This window comes from Lontra canadensis, unplaced genomic scaffold, assembly GCF_010015895.1.
Source record: "Lontra canadensis isolate GAN:19392208 unplaced genomic scaffold, GSC_riverotter_1.0 scaffold22, whole genome shotgun sequence".
Taxonomy (NCBI): domain Eukaryota; kingdom Metazoa; phylum Chordata; class Mammalia; order Carnivora; family Mustelidae; genus Lontra; species Lontra canadensis.
This window is the reverse complement of record NW_022631016.1, coordinates 8,369,002-8,396,816: the sequence shown is the minus strand read 5'-3', so window position 1 is coordinate 8,396,816 and position 27,815 is coordinate 8,369,002. Positions and strand designations below refer to the sequence as shown.

The 27,815-nt window shown below is 42.2% G+C and overlaps 1 protein-coding gene across 4 annotated transcripts in view; it reads left to right on the top strand.

Moving 5' to 3' along the window:
* Positions 1 to 27,815, top strand: part of CTNND2 (catenin delta 2) — an 895,372-nt gene that overhangs the window by 841,219 nt on the left and 26,338 nt on the right. For all 4 annotated transcript variants that reach the window (XM_032861879.1, XM_032861878.1, XM_032861875.1 and 1 more), the window contains 2 exons: positions 6,101 to 6,311; positions 11,976 to 12,060. In XM_032861879.1, coding sequence (XP_032717770.1) covers positions 6,101 to 6,311; positions 11,976 to 12,060 — 296 coding nt within the window. The remainder of the gene's footprint in view (positions 1 to 6,100; positions 6,312 to 11,975; positions 12,061 to 27,815) is intronic.

The window sequence follows — 27,815 nt, the reverse complement described above, 5'->3', positions numbered from 1 at the left end:
TAAACCCCTCCTTGTCAGTAATTTTTCCCCATTTTTTAAAGATTTATTTATTTATTTGAGAGACAGAGAGCAGGGGAAAGGATATAGAAAGAGGGAGGGAGTCTTCTAAGCAGATTCTGCACTGAGGGGCTAGATCTCATAACCCTGAGCTGAAAACGAGAGTCAGATGGATCAACTGATGAGCCACCCAGGCACCCCAGAAATTATTTTAAGTACAAATTGATTAAACTCCCCAATCAAAAAACAGAATGGCAAAATGGATTAAAAAACATGATCCAACTATATGCTGTCTATAGGAGACTCATTTTAGATCCAGATGTTATGGGAGAGAGTCTGCGTTATATGGTTGGAGATCTTGATCCTTGAGGTCCCCAGGAGTAGATTTCTGTGGGCGTTGGTGCTCAAAATAAAGATAGCCAGAAGGAAAGCAGCAAGAACAGAGCAGTTTATTAAAGTGAAAGTACACTCTCAAAGTAGGAGAGCTGGACAGGTTCCATGAGGTGGAAATGTTCCCTAGGTTGTTTTGGGATTAGATATTTTTGGATCTCTCTGGGCTGGCAGGAGCTGTGACTTAACAGTGGGGTGGTCTCTAATGGAAGCTATTTCCAGTCATTTGGGAAACTTCTCCTACAGGTTGGAAGGGAGAGTTTTGTTACCCTACAAGGTTTGACAGGAACTGTCATGGCCGCCTTCCTCCATCTCTCCAACTGCCAGGGCTGTTCCCACAATGCAAATGTATTATAATGAGTCTAGGGGTTACCATGGGGCAGAGGTGGAAGAGGAGAGTGCATACTCCACACCTGTGGCTCTTTGGTTCATCACGTCCAGGGTCTTGGACACCATAAGGTCACGATATTGTGTCCCTAGGCTTCCAGTGTGTAGTGGATCACCATCCTTGCCTCCAGTTTGTGTCTCTTTCATTCCCTTGCAGAGACTTGAGACTCTGCCTTGGGGTGTTTCTTCCACCACTCCTGTCTAGCTTCTACTTAACATAAAGACATAAACAGATGGAAAGTGAAAGGATAGGTGTACACCCATTTTCACAGCAGCATTATTCACAATAGTTAAAATGAGGGAGCAACTCAAGTGTCCGTCAGCTAATGAATGGAGAAGCAAAATGGGCTATACAATCGAGTAGTATTCTGCCTTAAAAAGAAAAGAAATTTTGATACATGCTACAATATGGATGAAGCTTGAGGACACTTTATTAAGTGAAATAAATCAGTCACATAAAGATACATACCTTATGATTCCACTTATATGAGGGACTTAGAGTAGTCAAAAATCATAAAGAGTGACTTCTCTGTTGTCTGCCACCTTCCAGAGCTCAGGTGGTTAGACCACAAACCACTACTCAATATCACTGCCACCAATGTGGAAACTAAGTGGTGGCCCACAAATCAATACCAGAAATAGGCTACTAGAAATAGAAACAGAGTCATAAACAAACAAAAAACACAGACGTTGAAGAAGTCAGCAAGCAGAGCCCTGTTGCACCATCCCGAAATTTCTACTGGCCCTTGTCTACGTGAGAACTCTGCTAAGTATGTCCTTCTAGGGGAGCACAGTTGGTTAGATCTCCTGAGGCCATCTGTACCTGCATGGGCCTGACTCTTTAAACAGAAGGCTCCAGAAAGAAGCATTATAAAGAGAAAATAAGTGTTATTTGCAATTTTCCAGAGGTTCTGGACTTAGAAAGCTGGTTCAACCAGTCTTACATACAAGTATTTAAAAGATACACACACACACACACACACACACACACACACGTATGCCCAGAGGAAAGGGTAGCAGAGGTACAAGGTTGCAGTTAGTCTGTCATTGATGGATATACTATATATTGTTCACACAATGACCACAGTGACAGGATCTCCACTGGTGTTCTCATACCAGTACTGCTGATCAGAAGTAATTTTAATCAGAGACTAAGTAAGTCAGAATAAAGGACCTAAATATTCATTTCTATTGGGAAATTAAGCAAAACAAGAGTGATCCGTTGGTGGTGCTGGTGGCGATGAGGTTGTTTTGTGTTGTTTTGATATGAGGGAGCATCATGCTTTTCTTTTTTTAACATATTATTCCCTGACAGTGGATGATGGCGAGCATGTTTCTTGCAAATGAGGCCAAGGTGTCCACTCTGCTCACACAAATCCAGGTGTCTTGTGAACTTGATGAGCAGCTTCTTGCCTTAATGGGAATTCGTTGTACTACTCTTTCATACAAGGTTAACGCATTTTGCATGGTTTTCTTGTCCGTGAATAATTACAATAGAAACCTCACTTGTCCATTATTATTAAATTCTAAAATGCGCTTGGTTTTCACTACCCACCTCATTGTCCCAGCTAGAGACTCCTGAATCCTCGCCTCCATCACCCCCAGCATTTCACTTGTCAGTTTCATCTTACAGTTCTCCTTCATGGCTGCTATCCTGTCCCTGACCCTGGGCCACCTCTGTGGTCACAAGTCCTTGATTTGTCCTGATATACTACAGTTGCTTGTTAAATGGCATGAATCATTCTATGACTTTCAGTCTGTGCCATACTGTTCACTTATTTTTAAACCAATTAAATCCAGAGAAAGGGGGGAGTGGTTCAGTCTGCCATGGGTGCTGGTGCCACTGGCCTTTCTGTGGGCCTCAGCAGTTCATCCTGAGACAGGAAGCTCCTCTGCCTCCTGCCAGACTCAATCTCAAGGTGAGGCCTGTCTGCTTATGATCTCCTTGCATCCAGACAGCATCCCAATGTGCCACAGGGGTGCTGCTGGGCTCCGGCGCCCTTGATGCCCCAGGGCCTTTGCAGAACCTCCAACATTCCTCCTCTTGGTTCCTGAAGAGATGGCATCCATCTGACATCCATCTCCTCCTTAGCCAAAGAAGAAATTACCTCGATTCATTTCTCTCTTAAACCAAACCAAACCAAAAAACCTTTGATCCCCTTCACGGTGTTAGGCTGTGAAAATTGCTGTTGGACTCACCCACCTTGGAACTTTTCCTCATCACCCCTGTGGCACAAAAAGGGAATTAGTCCCTAATGAGGGAGAACTCCTTTTACCTCTGAAGAACTCTCAGACTGTAGAGACCCGAAAGCTTGAAAGCTGGGGTGGCGGGTGCCAAAATTCCTCTTGTTAGTAGCAAGAATGGCTTTTTCGCTCTTTCAGTTGTTTAGAAATTTAAGGAACAAAGGAAGTATGTGACATAGAACAATTATGGGCACAAATTATCTTGAATTATAATGCTTACAATTTAAGTAGAAGTTCAGAGACAGAGGATTTTATTGTAAAGAAAAAGACCACGTGTTTCTCCAAACTTCAGTCTTTCTATTCTGGAACCTTCCTTCATTTTTTGTTTTTTGATTTTTTCTTTTTGTTTGTTTGTTTGTTTGTTTGTTTGTTTTGAGAGAGAGCACATGAGTGGGGAGGGGCAGAGGGAGAGGAGAATCTTAAGCGGAATCCACGCCTAGCATGGAGCCCAACGTGGAGATGGATCTCATGATCCTGAGAGCATGACCTGAACTGAAACCAAGAGTCACCAGGCGCCCCTGAAACTTTCTTCTTCTTGAGGCATCAGAATTCTCTTTGTAGATATTGGGGCTCCCCTGACCTATAGAACAAATCCGGAATGTTCACTTCCTATATCAAGCCTTCCGTGGCAAACCCAGTCCAACCTGATGTCTCCCTTCCCTGGACTCCTGTCATTATCCTGCCACAGAAGGTCGCTTGTGGCTGTAATTATTCTGTGTTCCTGTTTTCTTTTTTTCCCACCCAATTAGCCTCCAAGTTTATGAACACAAGAAAAAAAAAACAACTATTCTTGCTACCCAGATTTCACATGAAGATAGGATTCTATTACTAGTACGAGAAGACAGCTTTTCTCAGCAACAGAATTGAAGGCTAAAATGATTGTATGCCCTTAAAAGAACGAATAAAATTTGTCCAGAGGTCTTCTGCTCTATGGAATAATTTTGCTTGATTTGTTTCTCCAGTTGGATAGTCAAAAATATAAATTAAAGTGTATCCTTCCAAATAGGCTAATAAAGAGACTAAATGAAAAATCTCCACTTGTCCAGTAAAATGTCAGTGAACTCTATTGGAAATATTAGAAATAAAATCATTCTAAAGGGTTTCTTGGCGGGTTATGACCGGTTATATACAGTAGTGACTCCTCTCATTTTCCATACCAGTACGGCACCCCAGGGCAAGTTGGAGAGGCCACTTTAGGGGAGGGGGAAGCAGCTGCCTGCACCCCCGATGAGGACACCTCACATTTCATTCACTACTCATGTATTCAGAAAACATGCAGGTTGCATCCACACCTTCAAATTTATCTGATATAATTCTTTAAATGGCAGTAACAGCAAAAACTGAAGAAGGCTACAGCTGAATCTTCTTTCTCTTTTCGTTTTTGCTTTCAGCCTCAGTGATGACCAGGGTCACAAACCAGTTCTCTGTACTCGATTGGGAGCATGAATGCCCCCCGATGCATAGTGATCGAAACAGTTTTCTGTTTCCTTTCTCTCTCACTTCCCTTAGGAAGAAAAAATTTAAGACCCCATTCATCCATTTACTCACGTCCATAGAACTCAGGTTTGCCCAAGAGAGTCTGTGCAGGTTAATGAACTGATGACGTCCCAACATGCTGAGCTCAGCAAAAGTAAACTCTTAGCCAGAGCTGAGTGTGATTTCATGATAAACAAATACAGTAAGTTGCTCAGAGGACTGCCCAGGCACAAAGGATCGTCTCCAAACCATTTTAAGTATTGTCTTTAGGGGGGAAAAAAAGGGCTACATTTGGAAGTTTTCAGGCAAATCATTTTTGTCAGAAACCAAGTGAGTGAAGATACTTTCCTATTTCAGTAATTTAGACATCAGCATTTTTTTTTCTGTCCAAGCTAAAATAAGCTACCTAAACATAGGGTAAGAGCAGATACCAAAATTACAAGGGTCTGTTTTATTTATTAATGCCTGGAATGGAGATATCCTTGCCTTCCCCTATGAGTTTCCTCAAGCATCACACACCAGAGGATTAGATAGCCAATGAGTCTCTTCTTTAGAGACATGTATGGAGGCAAAACATTTCAGATGGCTTTCAGGAACTAGCTAAACATGTCCGATTAGGGGATGGGAGACAAGGAAGGACTTTAGCTTTGGACACACGCCAGTTCCATCTGAAAAATTTAAGCACAGCCAACTTTGCTGAAGGCACTCATTTACTTAGTTGCAGAAGTAAATTAATGGAACAGAATTGGAAGCTGCAGGTGGAATGAATTAATGTCTTGCAGGGTTATTGGCAATGCCCAAAATGCTTTGTAAACGAAAAGTACTCCATAAAGATATCATCTTAACTACCTTTATCACTGGGAGTAGCAAGATTAATAATGATGAAGCAAGTCAAGGAAGCAAAGTTGGATATTATTTTCTGTGTTTTTCATGCAAAGGGGAATGTGTCAAATTAGTAAATGTTATATGGTAGAGCCATACGATAAATCCCATCAAGGAGACGGGCAGCTCATTGGGTTATCCTGGTTCAAAGGACACCTAGCTATACATTATTTGTAAAACCTCTCTCCCTTGCTTTAAATGTTTCTCTTTGTTTCATATGGGCCGGAACTCAGGAGTTATGTATATGATCATGAACTACACATATTTGTGGTTTGACTCTTACTTGTTAAATAGTTCACCTCCCAGCGTAATTCCCATCGAGGTAATGTTGAAGTTATGTCAGTAATCCTCGTGGGTTACATGCTGTCCACACATTTACTCATTTCATCTTTGGAACAGCCTTGTGACATAAGTACCATTATTGTTCTTGCTTTACAGGTTTTAAAAAGCTGGGGCTTATAGGCATGATGTAACTTGCCCAGAAATTCCATCCCACATCCATCTAGCCCCAAAAGTCTACACATTCACTGTGAGGAACATCTGTTCTCTGTGTGTGTTCACAGTGACCCAACAGAGAATATTAAGTGATGAGAAATGGACAATACTGCATTCGTGTGGCCTTCCGTGTCCTCTTTTTCTCCCCTACCCCTACCTTCCTCCCTGCCCTCTTCCTCCATTTTGGCCTCATTTCAACTCTTCCCTTGACTTTTTTTTTTTCCCAAAGGCAAATATGCCATGCGAGACCTCGTCCACAGACTTCCAGGTGGGAACAACAGCAACAATGCGGCAAGTAAGGCCATGTCGGATGACACGGTGACAGCCGTCTGCTGCACCCTACATGAAGTGATCACCAAGAACATGGAGAACGCCAAGGCCTTACGGGATGCTGGCGGCATTGAGAAGTTGGTTGGCATCTCCAAAAGCAAAGGAGATAAGTAAGTCGGACAGAGACTTCGTATCTCTGTAGAATTTGGCATTGGTAGAATTAGTTGTAAGTGTGCTCAACATCCAATTGGTTGTGGGTAACATGACTGAATGTCCCTGGAAAACACCTGTCTCTGATAATTAAGAGAAGGGAAATAGCATATGGTTTCCAGTCTTCCCGCCCCATGATGAAAGCTGATCTTCCTGATAATTTCAATTTGATGAATAACTCATGACTTGGTGACTCCTGTGTTACTAAGGTAAGAGAGGCTTGACATTCCAGCATGCACACACTAGTGTGTTCCTCCAACACGGACTAGACAACCAGCTTAACCTGAGTATGTGAAGGTGTTTTGTGGTTGCTGTTCCTTTGTGGCTGCAGGTCCAAGTATGGATGACAGGTCCACATCCTTTTGCTCTTTGCTTCTTCAGCTGTGCATAGCAAGTCATGCAGGGAGAGTGAGGGGAGCAAATGGTTGGGGGTAGTCAGCGAGATCTCAGTGCTGACCCACCATCCTCCTGTGTTAGCTGTACATTTGGGGCAAATTGTTTAATTGAACGAGGCACTATGCCTATACTTTCCAGTCTAAAACTGAGGAAAAGGCCATCATAATATCCTAGAAGAAGTGATAATCAAATCTTAAAGGATGAATAGAAGTTTTCCAGGCAGAGCGGCCGGTGGTGAGGAAGGACTTGTTTGCAGGTGGCATAAAGAGAGATAAGGCTCTGTGTCCAAGCAACTGCACCTCCAAGAATGGAATTGTCCCCAGTTTGATGTAAGAATCAATGGTATCTTGCTACATGCAACCTAGACATATCTACAACAGCCAGAGTGTCTTTATATCAGCAAGCTGTCAGTGTTACAGAAACATTCACAAACCTTAATTAAATGTTGCCTCCTAGAAATCCCTCAATGTAATCAATGAGATTAAGAGGGTAACCTTTTGTTATCAGAGGTCTACTTCTTGACTTTTCATTCCCTGCCTCCCTCATTTCTTTACATCTAAATGCCAAATAATTTTTCTTCTGTTGTTCAAGGCTCTGACTGGGGTGCTTTGAGACTTTTTGGAAATTCTCACATTATTTCATTTGATTCAGGATATTACCATTGTTTTAGAAAAGAAGTCTCAGCTTTCTATATAAGCACCCTGATACCTCCCACTAAGTTCTATCAGCAATTTAGTATTAGTATTCAAAAACTTTTTGATACCAAGTAGAGGAGCCCCATTGGACTCGTGTAATAATGGTGCAAGATGGAGGGTTGATTTGAATTATACGTTCTGTTGGACATCAGATAAATGGCTGTTCTACATAGACAGCAGACCACATGGTCTTCTTCTTCACATACCTTCAGTAGAACCTTGGAATCTCTAATGAAATGCTTCCCTGTTTTGAGCATTAAGAGCTTAATGTGTTAATGCTTTTGTTAGCAAATACACACAGGCAATGAAACCATCGTCCACAGAAATGCTCTGACATATTTGTGCATATTGGTGAGATATTCAAAGATTGTTTTCTCTGAACTGTAAGACTAGAGAGTTTGAGGGGTGGTCTGGCATATATTAATTTCTTCCACCTGTTTGGGCATTGCTACAGCAGTAAACATCCTTCAGTGGGCCTTAAAGAGAAGAGAGGCTTTTATCAGTCCTGTGGTAAAAGAAAATTACTTGGTGAAACTAATTCAAAAGTCATTTGAGGAAACCATCCATGAAAGAGCGTATATCCATGTTGCCAATCCAGAAAATGGTCCTATTAGGTCTTGTGCAATCTTGATTAGTGTTAATGAGAAGTTTCTTTCACAATGGATGATCTCATAACTGTCCGCTGATTTGACTGGAAGTTTCTTTAAAGAATAGTGACATGTTTCATCTCATTGCTGCTTGACCATTTTTTCCAATGTTAATAGTCAAGATTTACACCAAGTTTAATGAGAAGTGTTGAATTGGGTGGAGTTAGGCATCTTCCCAGTTCTCTTGCTTATCTCATCCATTCTTCGATGTGGCTTACCTCTTTTTCCAGGATTTATTTATTTATTATTTTAGAAGGGCATGGGGAGAGAAAGTAGGGGTAGGAGCAGAGGAGAGAGAGAAAGAGAATCCCAAGCAGACTCCATGATCCATGCAGAGCCCAACACAAGGTTTAATCCCATGACCCTGAAATCACAACCTGAGCTGAAATCCAGAGTTGGTGCTCAACCAACTGGGCCACCCAGGCGCCCCTTAACTCTTTTGTATATAATGACTAATTTGAGGATCAAAACAGGTTTTTATAACTGCAGATAGCCTCATCTCCTGCCTACACTTCAATTTGTTATTGCTTCTCAACAGCCTTAAAAGGAATCCAGAAGAATTATTCTGAATCTTAACACAAAACTCACGACTTCACTCAATTCTGTTATGACATGGGTCACTGAGATTCCCAAGGCCTTCTGGACACATTTCAACGAAATAGGAATTCTTTCTTGAAAAGAGAGTTTTTGAAACTGGGGATTAGTTAATAACTAGAAAAGGGAGGGATAGCACTTTGCTCTAGTTAATTTATAAAATCCTTGCAAATATGTGCTCCCTAAAATGTCCTTAAAGAACTATTATCAGACATAAGTTTAATGATTTTAAAATTTCAGATAGCAGGATAAAATGCAGGGGGAAAATGTGCCTATCTTTGGTTCTCCATTTTTAATACGTTTGTGTGTTTCATTTCTAAATATACACAAACTTAAATATGCCATGCTATTAATGAATCAGACTAGTGAGGTGCCAGCCCCAGTCTGTTTCAACTGTAGCTTGCTAATACAGCCTCCAGGACTGGGGTGAACACCCATTACCAATTGCAACAACTGATATCCTCAGTCACCCCTAATTTCACAACTTAGTGAAGATCAGATATTGTGATCTTGTAGGAATCTTATACTACCATTTTCATGTCTTGATAACTTAAACTGTTCTTTTCACATCATTTTAAATACACATTTATGGACATTCTGTCACATCCATTTATTTCAAAAGTACATTTGTGTTTTTTCTAATTTTAAAAATTATATAGGAAATAGTGTGTTGAATGTGTCACTGTATTTTGTCATAAGACTGAAAAGCTGTTAACATTCTCAACTGTTACTTGTCAGTAAGGAACTGTATATTGTGGCTTCGGCTATAGTCACTTGTCACATTAGAAACTCTCAATTGTTGAAGTCCTTCAGTCAACAGTTATAGTTGTTCAAGCAGAAGTTGCTATGGTACCAGTCTAGTGATGGACTTTTAAAGTCTAAAAAAAGCAATGTTTGTTTGACCTTCACATGCTAGTATGACACTGTAGTATATTGGCATTTTAATTGAGAGGTTAAAACCCAATATTCATTACACATTCATAATCTTTTTCTATTTTGTAACTAAGCAAGAAGTAGAACAAAAATTACACTGTTTTCAAGGAATTTTTGCATACTAAGTATGTCTCAACTACCTTACCACTACCTGAATATTCATGTATGTTCCTCAAGAGTTGCTTGACTATTGTCATGGATAAATAACTAGCTAACAGTGATAAAATACAGCAAAACATAACAGCATTGTTCAGCATCGATTTCATAAGATTAACATGTCCCTGCAGCTGCAAACATGAAAAGCTCTAAAAGTCTGTCTTTAAATCAAAGGAATTTAATACTACATTTAGAGCATGACACTAGCATAAATTATACAGTCATTGAGTGGCCATCCATTTTAGTAAACGAAAATACATATGTTACTTAGATATAGTTCATCTTTCATAGAGAAAAAAAGTTTGGAATTTACTTTCTTTTCTCCTTTAAAAGTACATGATATATACAACAAAGCATGAGTTGTTGAACACTACAGCTGAAAGTAGTGATGTACTATATGTTGGCTAATTGAATTTAAATTAAAAAAAGAAAACCAAAAGTAATGAATGAATGAATGAATGAATGAATAAAAATACATGATATGACTAGCATTTTCAAACACAGCCAAGTTGAATTCCATCTCAGCAATAAAAATAGGAAGAATGATTGTTAGTATTACCAGTAAGTAGATGGAGGAAGGAACCTTAAGCTTACTTGGTCTAAATTGCAAGCTCGAAGATCCAGGAATGTAGACACACATCATGGACCATTTATTAACATCGTATAATTCCAACCCAACGTGCATAGCTTCACAACAGCCACTTAGTCTGGCTCTCGAATCCAAGCTCAACCTCATCCCATCTCACCATCTGCTCACTTTCTATTTCAAAAGCCATTTTATTTCAAAGGCATTTTTGGTCTCCATTCAGATTTTCCCTTCTGGGAGTCCTTGGGCGGCCACAGCACTGGTCAGCTTCAGGGGTGGACTTTACATTGGGGTCCTTGTGAATGGTTATGTCCTGCCTGATTCTAGGCATCACCATACACATAGACCGGGGATCAGCAATCTATGGCCCAGGGGCCAAATCCCACCCACCTCTTACCTATGTAAATAACATTTGTTGGGAATGCAGCCATCTCCACTCACTGACATATTATTTATGATACCTCTCATGCTACAGTTGCAGAGCTGAGTAGCTGCGATCGAGACCATATGGCCCCCCAAAGTGGAGAATATTTATTATCTGACCCTTTAGGAAAAAAATATGCCAGCTCCTGAGACAGGCCGTGGTGTCACTAGCATGTAGAGTTGTGCAGCTGGTTGTGGAATGAGCTGTTAGAAGAGCATCTACAGGTAATTAACAGTTTCCCTGTTCAAATTCCAAGGATCTGATCAAATGAAATCAACATTACTTTATGGACCTCATGTCTTTTTTTTAATTAATTATTTTTATTAACATATAATGTATTATTTGCCCCAGGGGTACAGGTTTATGAACCGTCAGACTTACACACTTCACAGCACTCACCATATCACATACCCTCCCCAGTGTCCATAACCCAACCACCTGGACCTCATATCTTTTTTAAGACACAGACACTGACCCCAAAGTCAAAATATTGAGCTAGCATTGCATAGCGATTTTAAAGCCATGACTTGAGAAAATGCTAAGTACCACTAGTCCAAAGGTTTATGTGATTTCGTTTCTCCCCATGATCCACAAGATGGAACTTTAATTGCACGCAGGGCTTTATCTATAGATGTTCCTTTATCTATCCTTTATCTATAGATGCGTTTCTCTGTGTAAGTGTAAGAGAGGATGTGCACACCTCTTCCTCTGCTGCCCATCCCTCAGGCAAATGGAGAGCAGTTCCCCATCACCTTGTAGGCATGTAGAGCCAACACTCTATATGCCCTCCTGCTTCAGTTGAGAAAATGAGTATTTTGTTTTCTTCTTACTACACAGATGTTACACAACATAGCCATTAAAACACCCAACCCTGGCCCTTACTGATCACTATTTTTCTCTTCTTTCTCTTCTACTACATCTGTATTCAGACTCAAGGCTCTGCTCTTCCTTTTGCATTTGGAAAATCCTTTGCCAAATTGAATGCATTCCTCTCTCTTGCCCTCATGGGTGTGTTGAGGAGAGTAAGGTTGCAGACTAGTAGACCATCCCCTGCACTCCCCCGACTGAGGAAGAGCCAGAGGCCATCAGGACATGATTCCTATAAATTTTGTAAATTCCTGATGGGTCAACGTCTGTCTGAACCCCAGCTGCCCCACTTCACCACCTTACATGTCTTGTTGTTTCTTTTCCAGACACTCTCCAAAAGTGGTCAAGGCTGCATCTCAGGTCCTAAACAGCATGTGGCAGTACCGAGATCTGAGGAGTCTCTACAAAAAGGTAATGTTTGTCTTACCTTCTTGCTTCATGGTTCACACAGGCCCTGAGACCACAGACCCAGTATTGGATCATAACAAGGTGCATCATAGATATGGAAAGGACTTGTCCAACAATCTGAGTAACTGAAACACAACTAAAACAAGACAATCAATGAAGAAGCAGAAGCGAGGGTCACTAAGTGTCCCTGGACAGACACTAAAATCCATGAATCTTCTGGATTGGACAGACCCATGCTCATAGGGTCTTACCCTAGATTGTCCTATGGAAAAGGAAATAAGCATCTTTTCCTCAGCGTCCATATTATACAATAGACTAAAAATTAATGAACTGAGTAATTTTGCAAAAAAAAAAAAAAAAAGCATAGACATTGGCAATAATGTTGGCGAGAAGGTGAAAAAATATGTATATATACGGCAATTCAGGAAGCTGAGAAGTATCACAGCCCAAGAATAAGGAGGAGAAGACTTGATAGCTGCCCTATATGCCTAGCCCTGACCCTCACTGAGTCACTACCCATGGGGAGAGAGCTGATGTTCCTGATGGTGGCTGCATATTAGGGAAAGAAGCTGGGCATTTGTCCAGCACACTCTCAGGAGTCAGGAGGGAGTTTATATTATACATTTCACAGGGATGTTCATCTCCAAAATGGTTTAAAAATAAAATCATCAAGGAAAAATGTCACATCTAGACACTTTTATTCTATACCTCATTTCCAGGGGATGCTAAATAAAGGGTATGTAACTCTTTTCAGTTAGAAGGGGAGAATTTTTTTAACAGTGTATCCAGAAGTTGTTTTTATTGTGATCAGACTGGCAAATGTGGGTAGTTTAAATGACTCATGATCACATGATAGATTTGAGGGAACAGATAGGCACAGAGAGCATCCCTAGTCACAGGGAGCACCGTGTAGGCTTGGGTCTTGGTAGGGAGTAGAAAACCTAAGCAGGTCTGGGAGAGGGGCCTGGGCTTCCTCACCAACTGCCCAGAGCACCTCCTTGCAGCCCCCTGGCCACCTCCATGGAGGAGGAGAGGGAGCCAAAGTCACTGCTTCTTTCATCCCCTGCCTATGAGTATCGAGGTGGGCATATGGGAATGCTACAAGAGGTTCACACCATAAGGAGTAAGACCCATCTTGCCAGAGGGAAAATCTGTCTTTTTCTAAGCCAGTGGGAAACAGTAAATATTTAATAATGGGTTTTACTAAGTTAGAGTCTTTTTCTAGACTTTCCCCTAGGCCTTTCTATTTCCCTTATGCTCTCATTACTTTGCACTTTTTTTTTTTTAACAAATTTAGCCTATATATTTCTCTTTCAAGATTCTCCCATTTGTTAAGAGCAAGTATGTTTATGTTGAGACAGAGATGGCAAAATATAGTGTTCGGGGAGTGTTGTCGATAGATTATATTCTTTTCTAAATATTTTGCATGTTGGGATAAGCCCTTCTCTCAGATGTCTTGAGTCACATTTTGTTTTGCTTGAAATTCGCATCCCAGTGTCCCTACTTAGTTCCTTCATGGACTCCCCCAGGAGCCGAATGAATTCTTTCCCAGGGCAGGATCTTTCAGCTCAACAGGCATCTGGACAAGAAGAACTTGATATAAATGAGAAGGAAACTGGTTGTTCTGAGTCACTGGCTCCAGAAGCTCGAAGAAATATTACTGCCTCAAATAAGCTCCACTTTCCCTTGGATCTTGAACAGTTCTTTGCTGAAATACACCTTACCCTACTTATGTGCATTGAAGGGAAACTGCTTTTAGAGACTCTGCAAGTTATTTGTTGAATGGTAGTGTGAGTTTTCCATCTTAGTTTTTTTTCTAGGTTGGTAGTAGAGTTCAAAAGTGTAATTGTCTTTTTGTTTTCATGAAGAAAAAGAATGTGTTGACAGGAATTTAATAGAGCTAAAAATCAAGAGCTCAAGATGGTTTAAAATGTGTTTCCTGTGAGGACGTCCAAGGAGGATGATCTGGAGAAACCAATGCTGATGTTTTCAATGGACCCATGGTGATGTTTTTAGTTGACCTTTGATTTAAAAAAGTGGAGAAAGAGCCGTTCTTAATAATTTCCAAATTATGCAGTTGTGAAATGAAATGAGGACCTTTATGCTCAATATCATAATAGCAAAGTTCAAAATTCTCAAAAGCTTTTCTTTTTGAAAAATCCTTTGGTAAGAAGACCAAATTCATTCATCCTTATGAATTGTTGTTAATCAGTGGGGAAATAGATTTCCTTTTTGTTCTTCCGTGACAATTTACATATCATTGAAAAAAACTTCTGATCCATATCTTTTAATTCTCTATGCTTCAAATCTGTTTATTAAACATCTATTATAGGCTTAAAGAAAGAATAGTTTCAGGGAAAACCTAAGACAAGGAAGCAGTGAATGTGGGTGAAAATGAAGTATGGAATAATTACTGGTAACTTCATTAGTTTCAGAAACATGTTCTATAGACTTACTGGATGAATTAGGGGTAGGAAAATTATCGAGCAAAATCTCGACGAATTCATGGAGGTTGCATAAATTAGGAGGTAAAGCTTAAGGGCATTATGCATAAGAGGAAAACTTGAGTAGGGAGAAAGAAATTGAAATGAAAATGGCATATCTATGGGACAGAATTAAAGGTTCCATCTGTCACTGGCTAATTTCCTCCCAGGACTCAGGCACAGTGGCCAGAATCTCATTTCATTAGCTCAATGACTTTATTTTACTATGAGAGACACATTTAAGAAATCAGAATATTCTTCCAACCAGGTGTGTTGACCAATACAAAATTATGTTTGATTCCTGAGACATGGTGAGCAAAACATATTTGTGTTGTCTGAACCTTCAATTTCAGGGAGGCCTGGACTTCTGACTTTTCTCCCCTAAAGGAAAATATATAATTGCAGAAGAATGTTATCACATGTTTCATACACCACCTGTTGTTGTTTTTTAACAAGTCCTTAAGTTTGGATAACCACAAATACAACCTTAAAAATTTTTTTCAGCTGCATCATCCCAAAGACTGTTTTCTAAAGGAAAATAAGATGACCCTTAGGAGCAGACTTGATATAGGGATGGAAGAGAAACTGGAGGTCTCGACTTTTGGGAAACTGTACTTTAAGAAAATGAGGTCACTGATATAATGGAGTGCTTATGTTTGACTAGGCTGAGGACTGTTGGGAGAGCTGGTTTTGGAAGAAAGGAGACAAAAATCAAGGAGAAGGAGACATAGAATTATAAGATTACAGAAATCATTGTTTGTAAACCCTTATATGAAACCTTGCCTTTGTAGGAGAAGCTCCCTATCTCATTCATCTCTCATTCCAGCCCACAAGGAGAGAGAAAGGGGAAGTGAGGACCAGTGATGTCCTTGTAAGCAAGTGATACAAAAAATTTCTGGGCTCCTGCCCACATCCCTGGACCAAGAACTCAGTCACATGACCACACCCAGCTGCAAGGCAGGACAGGAAGAGTGGGCAGCCAGGTTCCTTGCTGAACTTTATGGCGGTAGGAAGGTGTTCCTTTACTGAAAGAAGAAGGCGGTATCAGCTCCTATAGTCATTTCCTTGTGTTCAAATACATTTAATATCAATTGCATTCACCATCTAATGAGGCCTATTATTCCATTTCAGGATGGCTGTAGTCATTCAGAACTTCTTACTTGCATTAAGTAAAAATCTCTTTATCAGCAGCTTCCGCCCTCCAGTGCCATTCTGAAAAGTCTAATTTCTCTTCTCTGTGATAGCCTTCCTGCATTTGAAGTAGCCATTCTGTCTCCAAGAGGTCATCCCTGTTCAGGCCCGACATGCTCAGTTCTAATATATCAGCATTTCCACAACCTTCACCAGAGACACTCATGTTTTGCTACACCCATGCAGGTTTGTCAGATCCTTTCTGAAAAGTAGCACCCCAGGATGAGTATACTCTTCCAAGTTTAGTTCAAGGAGAAGAAAGAGAGGGACACTGCTTCCCTGATGCGAGGCACTCACCTGCTAATGAGGCTTGAGAGCAAGTCAGTGCCGGAAGGATCCAATGAAGTACAAAAACCAAAGGACTTAGAATCAATGGCCAGAGATTCAACATACAGCATAACTAGGCAAGCTCCCTGTCTATCAGTTAGGGACTGACTTTGGGCAGCCTGTGGCACCTTCCTGCTGATGGACAGTGGGTAGACTTTTGGTTCACTGGATCTCATTGTCAGTGCTCACAGATGTGCTGGGGCATCTGGAATGTCCTCAGAGCCCTGTGGATTTGGGACGCTGGGGCCTTCTTGATGCCTGCCTTCTGCTTTGCATACCAGTCTGTAACTTTCAGCCTGGGTGTCAAAGATCCTTCACATCCTTTCATGGACATGGCGGGCATCTCCCCATCGGTCCCATCCCTGTCCCTTGCTTTTCTCAATCATGAAGTAAATGCCATGACACATGGCCCAGTGGGATTGGTGGTTGTGCCTGATGGAACAGTCATCATCAAAGAACTTTGTAAACTGGAAAGTCATGTACCAATGGGAGCTCTTGCTGTTAGTTCTGAAAACCGTTCATGCCATTTGGCTGCCAAATGCTCTCTGCCATCCTGTCCACTGAGAGCTGGATATTTGGATGCAGGGGTTTCATTTTGTTGTTGTCATCACAATCATCATTATTCACTTCCACATTTTCACAGCTCTCTCCCCCTTGGTTTCTCCACCCTCTCTCTCGCCAACCCCCAGATGCCTCTCCAGTGCCCGGCTTGCACTCCAGGGGTATAAGTAATCAGATTACATAGGCTTTTATAAGAAGGCCAGTAATGACAATGCTAGTTGCCACGGTTTTAGAAGAGAATTATATGCTATTATTTCATATAGTGTGTGTGCGGGTCAGCTATGCCAAAGGCTAATGTTAAGGAGGATCACAGAGACGTCTAGGACTGCAGTAAGCAGTATGACTTAGTGAAGAGCATGCCATGTTTCCCTGATAAGAGGTCCTGCTGTGATCCTGTACGTTTCTAGTCTGAACACCATGTAGTAAAATCGCCTATTCACAGAAATAGCCTTCAGGTGACTCCTAGGACATCACTGTCCCCTGAGTTACCTCAAATTGTCTGATGGCTGCTTCTCCATCCTTCTTGGACTCATCTTCCCATTCATTCTCAAATGTTGACATCCCCCTGGGTTTTGTATCTAGATCTTTCTTATCTCACACACGACCTCCTCCCCTGGCTTCAGTTACCACCTACGTCTACGAGTCTCCCAAATCTGTTTCTCTATATATCTGGTCACCTGTCAGATAACTTACTCACATTCCCAGAGCACCTTGAACAAAACCAGATCTCACACCAGCCTACGGTTCTGGGTTCGAGTCCTCTTCTTGCAACCTCCCTCCCCTAAACCCGTACTCGGGAACCATCACTGGCTCTCACCTCTCCCTCACATGTATGCATCCAGCCCCCCAGAAAGCCCCACACATCTGCCTCCATCCACTTCTCTCTATGGTCATGGCCAGGAAGCGGGCTTTTTTCCTCTGGATCATTGCCACAGACCCCTAAGTGGGCTCCCCACCTTCAGGCTCCCTCCTCTCCAGGCCAGTCTCCAAAGGACAGCCAGGGGGAGCTTTTTAAAAAGCAAATTTGACTAAATGACTCTTTGGGACCATATCTTCCTGTGGCTCCCTTTGCCTCAGGACAGAGTCCAAACATCTCAACAGTCCATGAGACCTTCCAGGAGCATCTCATCCCCAGCCTATCCCGGGCCTTCTACCTACATTTGACCACCAGCTATACTGAATCTCTGTGTCCCCTGTTCAGTTTCCCTCCCCCTTCCCTGCCACCCTCCATGGTCTGCCCCACCAGTACTCCAGTCAGCACCCTACTTGCCCACCTAATCTTCTTCATTTTTCCTATATTTTTATATTACCTCCCCTGGAAATCATCTCCCTGACCTCTTCACCAGGGCTGCATTAAGGTCATTCCTTAGTAATCTAAAATGATGGGAAGGTATATTCATTTGAATGAATAAAAAAGGTTTCATTCACACTTGTAAAGAATGATTTTTAAGCATTATGAATAGAATTATGAGCTTACAGCAAAAAATGTCGCCACAGAAGGTGCTATAATATTTAACATCTAGGTAGGATTTATTTGTACTATTATAGAAAACAATTTTCTTCCTTGGTTCAAATGTTAATTGTGGGAGGATTTGAATTATGAACTTCTATTACAAGTCATTTCTTAAGAGAAATTGCAATGAAATTTGCCTCCAACTCTAGTACAATTAAAATACCAACTCCTAATGAGCAAAATTCTGAATTCCATGCAAAGTGAGCAAACACTGCATGAAAGAGCCTGCTTTACTATGTGCTAGAAAATAGGAATAAAGAAAATGAAATAAATCATATCTGGCCCACTGGCAAAAATAAAGTAGAGGACTTAACTTTTTTAAAAATTGAAGTTCTCAGTTTACTTGAACTATTTTGATTACTCTGTTCTCCAAACTTCTAATTCCCCTCTTGGCTGCCAGTGTCTGAAGGTTTTGAATGTAACATGCAGCTTAATGACATGGAAAATTGGAATTTATTGCATTCCTAGCCAGTAGAGATCATTGTTTTATTGGTCTTCATGAGGCGTTAGGTCTAAGACCAATTTGGGGGATCTTCCTGAACACAAAATTCAGTAACAGGATTTGGCTTTAAAATGTATGTGGCCTGTTTTGCTTTCAAGTGTTATTTACTTAGCCATCACTTAAATCCTTAGCTTGTTTACCACTGGGACTCAGATTTGAATGTGTTTTAGCACACTGTTTTTAGGCTTTGGATCCAGATCTTTCTCCAATTATAGTGAAATAGTATTACATTAATATTTAATCATTAAAAAAGCAAATGAGATCTTCATGTTGGCACACATATTGGGGCAAAATAACCTCTTTATAAGGAATTCTAGCTAGCAAGCCTGGACATTTCATTGGCTGGCGATGAGTTCCCACCTTGGTTGTGGTTGGTCCCTCGGTCATGTTGCCAGCCAGGTGGTTCCCTGCCACCTGCCATGACATCGGTCTCGTGTCGGACTCATTCCTAGAGCCCCAGCTCAGCACAGCAGGTCCTTGTTATTCTCCAGTGTCTACCTGCACTTCTAGAACCACGTGCTGGTCTCTGGGTCTTGGCGGTCTCAGCTGGAAAGGCGGCCCCATAAAGACTACCCCAGAGAGTTCTGAGAAAAGCATCAGTAGCAACCTGGAGTCACCCCAGGCCATCCTGTGTGATGCTAGGGGACCTTCCTCAGGGTGATTACTAAGTGAGACATGGATCTCCAGGTACAGCAGACCTGCTCTGTCCTCTGAGACACAGACATGTCCTGAGATGAAGGGAAGATAGCAGGAAGGTTCAGGGCACCATAGCAGAAATGCCTCTGAGTACTGGGTACTGAAAGAAGGAGAGCAGGAAGGTGGGAACTTTCTGCTCTTTCATCCGCTTTCTTCTGCCTGGATTTCCTGCTGAGAAAACATGCTGGGCTCTTAAAACAGACCCTGCAAAGTTACCGTGGAAAGTGTAGGGCCGTCCCTACTGGTAAGTAGGAGGTCACAATTTTTCCAGTCGAATCAAAGCCAGATTAAATGTCAGAATCACACTCCTGCTGATAATCTGGGTTAGAAAGCAAACTAAGTCTTCTCCACTAGTGTTCCTTGCCCAGTGTTTTACAGCTGTGCTCCTATAGCGGCCCCCACCCAGAACATCAGCGTTTTTCACAGTGAGCTTGTGTCTCGAAGAAGGTCAGGCTGCTTGGGCTTGAGACCGAGTTAGGTCACGTTTCTCTGGATAGAGATATTGTATTCATTCTTGCCATTTGGATGAAAGAAGCAGAACATAAAACTATCTTTAAATTCCTTCCTTTTATTGTCAGGAAGATAGACTCTCAGGTTGCGCGCGCCATTCAGCCGGTGACTAATGAGCTTGGGTAGGAGTGGAGTCATGCCCTTCACAGCCTGTCTCACATGGGGCTCCCTTCTCTTACCGCTACTATATTAGTTTCTTTGGCTCTTGCCACCACCGCACTCACAAAACAAGAAATCAGTAAGTAATTATGGAGAGGTGAGAGATGCCTGTGGATTTCCTCCAATGTCCAAAACCATAGAGGACGAGAGAGAGTGGACACAGCCTTCTTTCAGAGGCCATGACACGCAGTCTTGATGCCCACAAACGGAAGCCATGGGCTCATGCTTATCCTTTCATCACCCTCATCTTCTGAACACAAAAAAATCAGTACTGGATCCCACTGAGGACTGGACAGATGTTCTGGAAGATTTGTCAAGAAAAAAACACAACATGGTCAAAACTCAAAATTTTGACCTTTAAGCTTTGTGGTAAAGAGGACTTTTCGCATGTTGCCATTTTGAGAATTAATAGGTTTTCGCTTTGAGAGTATCTCAGATGATGTTGGAGAAGCCATAAATCCTCTATGATCATAAATTAAACCACTGAATGTAGAGCTGTCATTTTACCAAGGAAATTGCTTGCCAGGAATTTATTAATCTTTCTGCTGTGCCAGAAAATTCTTCACCATGAGATGACTGGAAGGACGTAAAGACGTTTGGCCAGATTTTAAAACAACCCAAGGCCGGTGTCCTGAAGACTTATCATAGTAACTCCTTGGGTTCTTTCTGTTCTAAATCACTTGATGTCAAGTTGGGGTAAAAAACAAAAAGGCAGAGGTTAAACTCAGCCCTGGTACTGTCTGCTCCATAAATCCAGGTGTTTGCTTGTTGACGTTTGTATCGACAAATAGGTCTTCCTTCATGAGGTCCCCTGACCTCTCTGAGATACTTCTCAGACACTCATCATATGATATCTGTCCAAAAACAAAGGCACAAATGGGAACAGAAGCAAAAATCAATTGTGCAAAAGTGGAAATCGATGCACATGGCAGTTGCTAAATAAGAAGTGACTAAGTTATAGCTCTTCTTGGGATGAATCTCCACGTTGGGCAGTCCTGCAGAGCAGCGCCCAAACTGAACATTTCCTCCATGCCTCCACTTTTCCACAAGGCTTTACCCATAACATTTTATACCAAAACCTATGAAAATACCCCAGAGACAAAACACAGGGCAAAAGGATTGAATCAGTTGCTAGAAAACTCACAAAGTTTAATGTAAGTCTACAAGTATTCTTGTTTTGAACTTGAAGCAATTAACTGTAACCTATGCCACTACCACCACCCCCTACCCCACTTTCTCAGTGGATGGCAGTAGTTGGGATAACATTATGTTTATGTGAGCCTTCATTGCTTGAGCAGGAAGAGTGTGCTTGGTTTCTTCCCCTCTCCCCACCCTCACCTAAGCTGTGTTCCAATGTCACCCACCCACCAGGCTCTGTCAGGGAAGGAGGAAGAGAGGAGAGCAGAGTTGAGCCTGCCCCATGCATTTGTAGCCTGACATTGCTCCACTCTGCTTTCAAGAGATGCTCATGTTCTAGTTCCTTCTTTCATGGGAGCAGTGGTATGGTTTGCTTAGAAGTGCCACCTCCCAACTGAGAACCCCTGTTCTGGAGCTGTCTTCTCCAGCTACCACTCTGATTTCTCCATCAGCCTCAGCCAGGGGGATGCAGATTTTGTGCCCCTGTCACACAAGTAGTTTTGGAAGAGGAAGAGTACACTTTGGGAATACACAGTTCTTCACAGGCCTTGGAAGGGGTCCAGGCAGTGGATAGGTCTGAAACAGAAGGTGTTTGAGCTCCATGGTTGGTCCACCCCTGCCACAGAGTTTGTGTGTCCCCCTGCCAGGGGGCACTGAAGACACCAGGCCCTGCAACCCCCACCCTCCAGAGAGTTCATGGTCACAATGAATAGGTAGTTCACTCTCCATGCTTCAGGAGAGAGAAGATCAGGAACACCCAGTGTGCTGACCACCTCCAAGGAAGCTCTCCCCGCTTGCAAGTTGTTTGACTCTTTCTCAGCCCAATTTTGTAGAATCCAGAAATGAGACGTGTGCTAATCCCACAGATTCTATTTTGTCTTTTGTCTCACCTAAGAGTGTAACAGTCCTGGTCTGATGTCACACCTCCCAGATCAGGGATTCTAGCTCCTTCTATCAGTACTCACCATTCTGTGCATTCTCCAGCATTGGTCGGCACTCTGTCCATGCTCCAAGCAGCTGGAAAGGAAAAGAGCAGAGGAGGGCAGAGCTTGAATACTCTCAGGTCTTCATCACGTGGTCTGATCTCCCTGTGGGGGAGCTGGGAATGAGCCTGACTGAAAAAAACAGTTTTTGTTGCAAAGTGGAAAAAAATGAAAGAAAGGGTCTCTGAGATGCTTACACCTACTACATTCACGTGATGTGGGCACCAACACCAGTGGTCCTTTTGGTATCAGTTTTTATGAAAACCACATTCTTGAGAGATCCCCCAGTGCTTTCATTTAATTGAAAATGCACCTACAGTAACCTCCAGTTGGCTTCAATTATAAAAACTGTCCTGAGTTCATGAGTGTCCTTGGTCCATGCAGAGAGACCAGTTCAGTGGGGGAGTGAAGAAGAACTGTAGGTTTTCAGACTCTTTTTGTTGCTTGAGCAGTAGAAAGTACATGAGTGGTGCCCCAGAGAAGAAGTAAGGAGGAAACAGGATGGGGATACACCTCAGATGTGTCCTGTGGTTTCTCCTTGACCTGCGGTAGGTACAGAGCCCCTAACGGGCTGTCCACAGTCCCCTGTGATGAGGCCGAAACCCATAGCATCAGAAATATAACATGCACACCAATAGCTTTTTCCTCTGTGCCCACACCCCCATTGTCTCTCCCTCCTTGTATAATAGCATGCGAATCCTCTTGGAGCCATCTTCTTTGTTTAACATTGTATTTTATTTAAATTCATTCAATTAACATATAGTGTATTACTCGTTTCAGAGGTAGAGTTCAGTGATTCATCAGTTGCATAGAACACCCAGTGCTCATTACATCACGTGGCCTCCTGAATGCCCATCCCCCAGTTAACCCCAACCCCCGACCCATCTCCCCCCAGTAACCCTCTTCTCCCGCAATGATGTGCATGGGTAGAATTAGAGGGTATTATGCTAAGTGAAATAAGGCAATTAAAGAAAGGCAATTATCATATGATCTCACTCGTGTGGAATTTAAGAAACAAAACAGAGGATCATAGGGGAAGGGAGGGAAAAACAAAATAGGATGAAATCAGAGAGGGAGACAAACAATAAGAGACTCCTAACTATAGGAAACAAACTGGAGCCATCTTCTTAATGACCATTCCTAGTTACTTCATTCATTCAACACATGTTTATTGAGTACCTCATTGCCCCGGCCGGTTAGCTCAGTTGGTTAGAGTGTGGTGCTATTGAGTACCTCGTCTACCTTAAACTCCATTTTAGGTATTGGAAATACAGAAGTGAATATCTACATATCAGAGTAACTTTCCACATACATACTAGCACTTTTATGCATTATTTCTTGGTTGCTTTATTTTATGCTTATCTTTCTCTGGTTCTATTCTAAAATATTAAAAAAAAAATTCGTAATATCCAGGTTTTTTGAAGACTTTTCCTCTTTGAGTGAGAACTCTTCTGTGTTGATTTTCCTGTTGTTTTTTCTGCCTCCCCCACTCGTCATTCCTGCTCTGTGGGGACACATTCTCTTTGTACTTCTGTCTTAAAAACGAGAAATACCCTCTCCTGACCATCCTCCTCCATTTCCGCCTTCCCACTTCCTGTCCTCACATTCCCCGCACTTCACAGACACGTTTCTGGAAAATTTGGAGTTCTCACTTTCCATTTTATGCTTCAACCCCTGAGGTCTGACATGATGATGCCTGTCCCCACGCCTCTGTTGAAATTGCTCCTAATTGCGGTGTTCAACTAGCTCCATTGTCTATATTAATCAGGGAAGGCTTCCAGCTGTAACAAGCAGACCTAAACATGCAGTGATGCCACGTGATAGATTATTTTCCTGCTCATGCAACCATCTGGACAGGTGTCCATGCAGGCAGCTCAGCTCTTCTCTGCACATTCAGGAGCCCAGAGTCCCCACCGCCTGCTGTAAGGTCCGCCACCATACCTGGTGATGGCCCATCCCCATCCCCTCATGTTCCATGGGTGAGACCTCCATCACATGGCCATACACAACTGCAAGGAAAGCCAGGACATGGGGCCTAGATGTGTGTCCGGGAACAAAAGGAAGGATTTGGAAGAGCAGTGAGCAGTCCTGGCCACATCCTCCTTCCTTACGTGATCTCCACCAGCCCTTCTGCCACCATGCTTTCCAGCCTGGTTTTTCTCCAACCTTGCAAGACCCTCCACCTCAGGTTTGTTTTTGTTTTTTTGTTTTAGTTTTTGTTTTGTTTTTTTTTTACAGACTCCTGATCTTCCGTGAGACTTCTTTGTTTTCCACACTCTACCTTCTATTGTAGATGATCTCATCTGCTCCCATGCTCTTAGAATACAATTGAATGCCAATGGCGTCCGCGTCTATCTCTCTATATGGTCTTCACTCCTGAATTCAAAGCTTGTATTTAGAGTCACGTGTGATGTCTCCACTTCAGTGGATGACATGTTCTGACAGGGCACACACCTGACAAGCGGCTCTTCAGACCTTCCCCGAATCCGTTGTTCTCGCTTCATTGCCCATCTCAGCAAATAGCACCTAGCCTACCTGGTTGTTCTTTTCAGAAATCCAGTAGTTATCTAAGTGTACATCTTCCTCCCTTATCTCCACCATATTTTGCACCAAGACCTGTGGAGTGTACCTCTCCTGTCTTTGTTTCCATCATCATCTGTCACTAGTGCTGGTCCGATTACTGCCTGATTGTTATTGTGGAATCTACTTTACCATCTTCAATCTAATTTTCCATTAAGCATTCCGAATCCACTTTGATAAATCCAAATCTAACTTCATCAGTGTCCTGGTTAAAAGTCTTCAGTAGCTTCCAGTGTCTCTCTTACCCATCTCTTTAAGCTCACCTCCCTCTACCCTCCCCTCAATCACTTTCTTTCAGCCACACTGTCTCCCTTGTTCTTCCTGGCAGACGCAAGGCTGTGCCAACCTAACGGCCTTTGCACTGCCCAGGCACAGAAAAATGCCTTCCCTACCAAACCTGGCTCTTTCCATCTCAGTTTAACTGTCACTGGTTCAAGGAAATCTCCCTCTCTCCAATCCTCTAAGGCTGGGAAAGAGCCCTTAATGTGTACTTCTTCTTCATGGCTCTTACTGAAAATGTAACATGATGCGATCACATTTTAAATGTCCATCTCCCCTCCATCTCCCTCTCAGGAGTCCTTCCTACCTCCCTCTGCTCTAGCCGCATTCCCAGCACAGTTCCAGGTACTTATTCCTATTTCTGAAATAACTCCTCCAACAAGGCCACTACCCCAGGGTTGAAGCTTAGCAGAAGACACACACAGTGACTCTTCTTCCTTGTCCATGGTCTGCAGCGCTTTCAAGTAGGGTGGAATGTGGAGACCTCGAGGTTAGGCCCCGGGGTGAGCTTTGAATTTACTGACCACTGATGAGTACAGATATAAGAGACTTGACTTTTCAGATGTCAGAGTGGGGCATTCTAGAAGTGAGCCATTTGGATTCATTAAACCTAAAGACTGGACTTTCTTCTATTCGCCCCAAATTTAACTCTGCGGCACTAACTAGAACACAAAGGGCATTCATTCTTAAAGATCATCCACCTCAGACCTTTGTTTTAAGGCCTCAGAAGTGACATCATGAAACAAAAAACCAAATTGGTCTTTATTCCATTTCTTGTGTGTTTTTTCCACATTCCATTGTACCGGCTAACTCCTGGTAGTTAACAATGGTATGCTTTCTTTGACCAAATTACATACATTTCTTTCCAACTTATCAAATCTTGGTGATACTGATTCTTTAGAATTAGGCCCATGGCAGTAAATTAAATTCCTGAAATGCATGTACGTGGTATTTGCTTTTTGAAAGATGGTACAAGTTTCCCCCAGATCCGAAAGTAGAGTGCTCCTACGAAACTGTTCTAAGTGAAACCGCGTAAAGCGAAGGAGCAATTATCATTTCATAAAAGCCAAAATCCTCATCAGATTTCTTTCAGTTAGTGAAAACAGGTTACTAAAACAGGACTTTCATAAGAGAAAAGTGGCATAAAGTGAACTTTCGGATAGTGGGGAGAACCTGTACTACGGAAGACTCTTTCCACATTTACTGTACCTTTAAGCATCCGAATCAATTTAATTAAATTCCATTAGAAGCACCAGAGCTGAAACAAACTAATATGAAAACAACTGGTACGCCAGGAGGTATTTATTTCTGTATTAAACTGCAAATACTCCCTCTTGGCCCTTAAGATTTCACTTCAGTATTTAACTCTACCAGCTTTTGCTGTAGAATTGTTGAAGGAATTCATTTTAATGAATCTTTAACAAACATTTCTCCTGAGAAAGAGGCGGAAGCTTGTTTTATTAGAGCAAAGGGAAGCTGAAGTTTCACTGACATGGAAAAATCTGGCTTCGGTTTCAATCGCAGACTGTGGATACTTCAGCTTTTTTTCTACATAATACCTTTTACTGAAATAAGTGTGTCTGCATAAGGACCACTAATCTGGAATCTCTTCTTTCTTAATCTGGAATCTCTTCTTTCTCTGCTTCATGTGTGATGACATTAATAGGTTTCGTCCACTGAAAAATGACTAGAAAACCAGTACAAATTGTGAGCAATCAGGTTTTTCATAAGTGAGCCATAATATCTTAGCTAGTTACCTTTTTCAGAGGATGACAACACGTCTTGTTTTGACTTTCATCTGAAAAATAGGTTCCTGATGAAGAAGTCCCGTTAGTGAATGCGGTTAACAAGCTCTAAGAGTTCGAGTTTGAATGAGTGGATGAGCTTGGGTTGCTGAAAGCCCAAAGGATTTCTACCACACTTTCTTTCTATCTCAGGTCACTCACAGCAAATTAGAATTGACAGGCTTTATGGACTGAGAGCCTTCAAGGACAGCTAACGTCAAAAACTTGTGTTTGTTACTCCAGAATCGAATAGGCTCTGTGTGCCCACTGAGAAATCCTTGTCTAGAGGAAGAGAAAATCTCACCAGATTAAGGAGGTTCTGGAGGTGTTTTCAAAAAGGAGGAAAAACGCCAATGACCATATACTGTGGGACTCACCGTGTCCTATTATATATTTTTGGTCCCAACAGAGATCTGTCTCAGGGCAAATCACAGCTCTTTTCCATTTTCAAGGTTAATTATTTATTGAAGCTTTTGTCCAAGTCAGAGATGTCACTTAGCATGAGAAAAGATTCGTTAACTCTGAACCCTAAGCGTAGAAGATAAAACCTCCAGAACGCACTTTGGAAAGGGACCTGTAAATGGGAACGTCACATTTAACGTATCATTAAATGGACATTCAGGAACCCCGTCACCCTCCACCCCAAAGAGCACCCTCTTGCAGAGGTCAGAGACCACAGGGGAACTTAGGAGAAACTCCATTTCCTCCTATGACATCTCCTAAAGCCCATGACTGAGGATTTAACCCCTTTCTCTTTCTCTAATCACCAAATCCTCTGGACAGCCCCTGAGGTGTTTTCTCTCTCTGCCTCTCCCCCATCTCTGTAAACCCAAGTATACAGACAGAGCAGCCTCTCTCCCTTATCCTTTCCGTCCTCTTCCCTCTGCCTCAGGACAGTGTCTTTCTGTCCTGTGCCTCACTTCTCTGATTCAGCATGGGGGCCTGGGGCATGGGGGCTCAGCTGGGTGACAGGATGCTCCCTGGCAGTTCGGGTTAGGGGGACCTGGGCTGGGGGGGGCAGTAAATCTGTGAACACTCCCCATGGTTCCACGT